General features: G+C 34.6%; 1 protein-coding gene across 1 annotated transcript; it reads right to left on the reverse strand.

Annotated features, from left to right (window-relative positions):
- Positions 1–1,004: 1,004 nt before the first annotated feature.
- Positions 1,005–2,863, reverse strand: LOC109099813 (lymphocyte antigen 75-like). Its single transcript, XM_019113316.2, has 3 exons — positions 2,688–2,863; positions 1,752–2,393; positions 1,005–1,648 (listed from the first exon to the last, which is right to left on the reverse strand). The coding sequence occupies exons 1-3, from the start codon at positions 2,719–2,721 to the stop codon at positions 1,284–1,286; spliced, it is 1,041 nt and encodes a 346-aa protein (XP_018968861.2). The 5' UTR covers positions 2,722–2,863; the 3' UTR covers positions 1,005–1,283.
- Positions 2,864–5,760: the final 2,897 nt, after the last annotated feature.

The raw sequence follows: 5,760 nt of genomic DNA on the forward strand, positions 1-5,760 counted from the left end.
TGTAGACAGCAATGCAACTGCAGTGTTCCCAGATCCAGAAACCTATCAAGGACATCGGTAAAATAGTCCACGTGACATTAGTGCTTCAACTGTTATTTTATGAAGCTACAAGAAAACAATAATAACAGAATTTATTCAACAATTCTTCTCCCCAAATTACTGTCTTCCTCCATTTTGGAGAGTACCCCAGAACATAATCAATGTAATCAGTGTTGTTTATGTTCAGTAGACAGTGTGCACATTTGGAATGGCATGAGGGTGAGTAATTAATGACAGAATTTTCATTTTTGGGTGAACTAACACTTTAACGGGAAGTTTATCATTAGAGCTCAACAAATATGAAAAAAAGAGATCAGCTTTACAGTGTAATGTTTAAAAATCACACAGAATTGAATAAAACTGTTACAAATATGTACTAATAACCACATTGTTAGAAATACAATCAAAACGGAAAATTAATTTGAAGCCAATATTTAGCGAACATTTGTAAGTCTTTAAACTTGTTCATACATACATTCGTTATTGTGTCAGTTGCTGCCTATATGTTCATAATTCAGTGTCTCTCCATCCATAGAAAAATTTGTATTTGGATACACAAGCCTATAAATGCAAATATGTTTCTTATTAGATAGATAGATAGATAGATAGATAGATAGATAGATAGATAGATAGATAGATAGAACTTTATTTTATAAATTTACTTTGTTGCTATTTTTCTATAATAAAATATATTCTCCAGTATCATTTTAATGTAAAACAGTGTGAAAGACTTTTAACAACCATTATAAGGAAATAGTCAACGAAGTACCCAGAATTTTTTTTTTGCAATGTTAAGTTTAACACACATCTACTGTGTTACATACAGTCTTTGCAATAGACCTGCAGATCACAGATCACACATTCATGACACTAATCAACTGGCTGCACGGCTGCAGTTTACTTATAAGATCCACAAAATACAAAAGCTATCAACAAAATATTTGCAATAAAAGGACTCAGTGATGTAATGTGCATTCATGAACAACTTTTAATGTTAATTCTTAATATGAGGCATAAAGGTTTACAGCAGGAATATGATACAATGAATGGATCAATGATATAAACATAAAAAAGGCAACAGAAGTATAGCATCACTAACTAGCTTCTAGTGCTACCTAAGAGCTTCATTATACATGAATGACATGAATGATACCACTGTTTACTATTAAATGCATGAGCTCTTTTTCTTAGGGAGGCAGAGCACTGAGCATAGGATAAGCCAAAGAGCATAAAACAGAGGTATATTACTTTACCTCACATAAAACTCTAAAACCCAATCTGCAGTCTTTATCAAACCATTTGAATGTACCATTCTCTTTCTCTAAGGCACCGCAGTAGTTAGATGTTTGATGTTCTGGTTCTTTCTGCCAGTTAGCCCAGGGTCCCACCGTGAAGCCATTGGACCAAATCCAGAATCCGAAAAGTCGACTCTGTCTAAGCCCCACCCACACTGGCTCAGAGATATTCTGTCTTTTAAGCTCTCGCTCCACTTCTGCCTGATCATCCTCAGATTGGATGCGCAGTAGTCCAGCTGTTTTCTGTTGACTGTTGCAGTAATTCAGAGCTTTCTCCCAGGACATGTTATACTCGCTGACATGAATGAACCTTTCTGAAGAGAAGGGAAAAAAAATAGTTGCATGCTTTGATTTGTTAAAGCATAGGGTAGATATGAAATGTTGAATTTGGGAGCGTAAAATATCGTCTTAACCTACTGTAGCAAAGAGGAGCACAGGTACTCAGATTCCTTGCGCTGCAAGTACGATTTGGGAGAAATGTAAAGCATACAGCATCTTGTTTGTAATCAGGATGTCCACCATCAGACCATACAACCTTGTAATTATACTGAAGGCCAATCCAGACAGAGTCACTCCCATTTACTGCTTTCTTCACTTGTTCATTTTCCATCTTATTTCTGATACTGACTAAATTGCTTTGATTCTTTTTGCAGTACAACTGAGCCTCAATCCAGGTTTTGTTTTGAGGGATTAAAATATGATCACCTTGTATATAACACATGAAGTACATTTTGGAACTACAGTTGAAACACTCCCATGTTCCAGCAGTGGTCATCGCACCACAGCACCTCTCCTCAGTAAAATTTCTGGTGAGGTGGATGAATGTGACAGGATCGCCGTTTGACCATGTACAGCCATTGGCTCCAATCCAGCTACAACTGTGAGTTCCATTCACTACCACTTTAGCATTCTCTTCTTGATCATAGATTGTGACGAGGTCAGTGTAGTCACGTGTACAAGCAGTCAGTGCATCACTTATCTGCATTTGTGGTTCATGTAAGTAGAATTTTTTTCTAAGTCGACCTTTTTCGAAGTCGGTCTGGCTTGAAAGGGGAACAACTGAGAAGAGATGGTCAGTTTTTAATGAAATACTACTGACCTCTTGACTGGAAGAATATTCATATCTTAAAAAAACATGCACACATTGACTTCAACAATTAATTTAAATATACACTAGAATAGTTCTCATCTAGCACTTTTTGACTTAATCTTTAATTAATCTACAATGTCTTAGTAAAACAAGAAAAACACTCATTCATTTTTCATTTGCATATACTTGTGGTGTGTAAGGAATAAATAAGATGATGATTTGTTAATGGAAAGCTTCTCAAACAGGTCGAATTAAATACTCACCCCAGAGAAGAAGCAGGGCAGGTAGAAGTACCATGATAATGCTCAGCTTAGATATTTTAATAAATGGTATCAATCTTATTCACGTGGTGCGATGATTCAGTCTAAAGAAGAAAATAAGTTTAATAAAACCGAGTTCCTTCTTACCTGGTGAGCAGGTAATTTGGTTGTGTACTGAACTGAAGGAAATAGCAGACTTATTCAAATCATGGCATAATTTTAGGGCAGGGACAGACATGCAGGATCTGGATCTGATAAAACACCACAGCTTCACTGAAAGTATAGAGACGTCATTCCTCTTGACTGGCAACAACTCTTATACACTTCATAATCAGTCATATTCTACTGTATTACTGCATAAACAAGATAACAGAAATAAACAAGTATAAAAAAACTTTTCAAGTTTTACATTTCAAATCACAATTTTCTTTTTAATGTAGCTCATTCTATACTTGTGAAGTATGCTCTTTTTGTGGATAAAAACCTACAGCTGCTGTTATATAAAGTTACATAAAGCAAAATACATTGCAAACATAATGATTTGATAATTGATGAATGAAGAGTTCACCAAAAGAACTTACAAATTCTCTGTGCTTAGTAAAAAGTTGTCTCTATGATGTTTCAACAAACATTTCTAACAATATTTTAATATCATTTTTATTTATAGCTTACTATTAAAAAAAGTTTACTTTGACTCAATTTGAGTTCATCAGTGAGGTTCAAGAGAATGTGTATTAAATGCCACTAGTGCTCATTAAACCAGTAAATCTGAAACCATAGGCCTACATGTGCTATTTTTTATACACAAATGATATACTATCAAATTATGTAATGTTTTTTTTTTTTATTATTATTGTTGTTGCTTTAAAATTGATTGAATTGTTGTATGTGGACTAACAGAGCTAGAGCTAGAACTTTCGTCCTGATACTCAGAGCCTGCCGTCTATTTTGGAAATATTTGCATATACAATATACAACAGGCTGCCTTAGTCAAATATTAATAACATTCATAATGTGTCCTTATTCAAGGCCTGTAATTCTATTCTGATGCGTTACAGGCTGCACTCACTATTTTACCCTTTTTAATGGGTTTTAAAAAAGGAAATGGCACCCTGTTTGTGATATCAGAATTTGCATTGCTGCCAATGTAGAAATCAATGAATCATTTTAGAGCTTTGTTTATGCAGTAGGCTAGCTGAATATGCTTGTCAGACATTATGTAATAAACAAATTCAAATCAGTCGGATAAGTTTTATGGTTTAGGCTATACCGTGCTATCGAGAGAAGCTGTGCTGCAATGTGGTGGATTTTTGCAGTATTATTCACCACAAATGGATATAGACTAATATACAGTAGTGTACTACTTGTAGTAAACACAGTGAAGAAGGGACTGATTCTAGAATTGACTTTAGATGGAAACAGGTGGTACATTATTAGTGGGAGGAGACGTTCTTGTTCCAGAAAGCATTTGATTGGACGTCACTTCACGATTTTCCTTGCCGGAAGTGAGTGACTGACGTTTTTTAATTTATTTCTGAAATTTTGTTAATGTTTTAATAGCACTAGCACATCGATGACCTTAAAGCTGGTACATATACATTAAAACTAAAACTAATTTAATTTAGAAGTTTTTAATAGAAACACATGGACTACGGCAAGTAAATATTCGTTTTACCTTCAAAAGTCCAAGGTAAGAACATTTAGGTCTCTACATTTATGCAGTCAGAGTTTGTAAATTGAAATTGTTAAAAAAACATTTATGCAATCATGTAGGTTTGCAGAATATTCATGCAACCAACAATGTGGAAGTGCGAAGAAATTTATTCAAATTATGCTTATTTCTAATTACAGTAGAGCTGAAATACACATATGTTATGCATATGATGCTTTGTACATTTTCATAAAAAGACAAAAACTATAAATATTTTGTTTTTAGTATTTATTTTCCTGTTATACAAGTGGGTATGTCAGGATCATTGTAGAGTTAAAAGTTTGCAAACAAAGTCGTTAATATGGCTTTAATATGGCTTAAGCTGTGTTTTTTTTTTTTTTTTTTTTTTTTTTGTCACCCTTCTTCTGCCAGATCATTTTCCTTTGAAATTCATCAAGTTTGGACTGCTTCATTTGGCCAGGCCAGGGTTTGTCTCTCTGAAGAATAAATCCCAAAACACACATTCTGTTTTATGGAACCCTACCAAAGTCATTAATCCTTGAACACATGAGGTAATAAGGCAATCAATTATGTGGAAAAAGCACCGTTTTGCAGTTATGGTGAAACATTGGGAAATTGTACTTGACAGTCAAGTTGAGGATAAATATGTTGTTACAGGTACTTTGTGATAAAACGTATTTTCACTTGGTGGATAATAAAACACAGGCAGCACCACTCAGATATTCTTTAGATTGTAAACATCTATACGTAGTTGCAGTCTAAAGTGTTGTTTCAAGTGCACTTGTCTGTTCACAGAAACCCAAGGAGGATACATATTCAAGAAGTAGATGGAGAGATATCCCCTAGATCTAGAATGTAGAGGAAATCTCAAGAAGATTCATCCCAAGGAAATCTCAGATGCTGCCTTTCTTTCTCTGTACAGGTGAGAACATCCTGTTATGTTGTAATCTTCTGAACAGATGTCATCAGACTATCATGTTCTCCACATGTTAAGAGAATCAGACACTAATGTGAGTCTTTGAGGTGTTTTGTCTCTGCTTGTATTTCAGGGATTTTTCTGGGGGATTTTTTTTTTTTTCTGGAGCAACTCAGGCATATGTGCAAGTTTTCAACTGCAACACAACCTCACAAAGCTCCGTCGTTACCCACAAACCACCTAATCTCCATGTACTTTATCTGTTTTTCTCATTTAATTTCTTCAACATTTCAGCTAATCAGTCCAGACACTTATCCAAAGATCTTCTCTGGAGCCTGATATTCTTATACACACACACTCACACACCAAGATTTTAGATTCAGTGAGTTTAAGATAAATATGATGAAAGAAATGATAGCATCTAAAAAGAGAGTTCAGTTTGAAACTAGGCTTATCTTTGTGTTCAGATCTTTGAATGGTACATTAAA

Source organism: Cyprinus carpio, chromosome B4 (assembly GCF_018340385.1).
Source record: "Cyprinus carpio isolate SPL01 chromosome B4, ASM1834038v1, whole genome shotgun sequence".
Classification (NCBI taxonomy): Eukaryota; Metazoa; Chordata; class Actinopteri; order Cypriniformes; family Cyprinidae; genus Cyprinus; species Cyprinus carpio.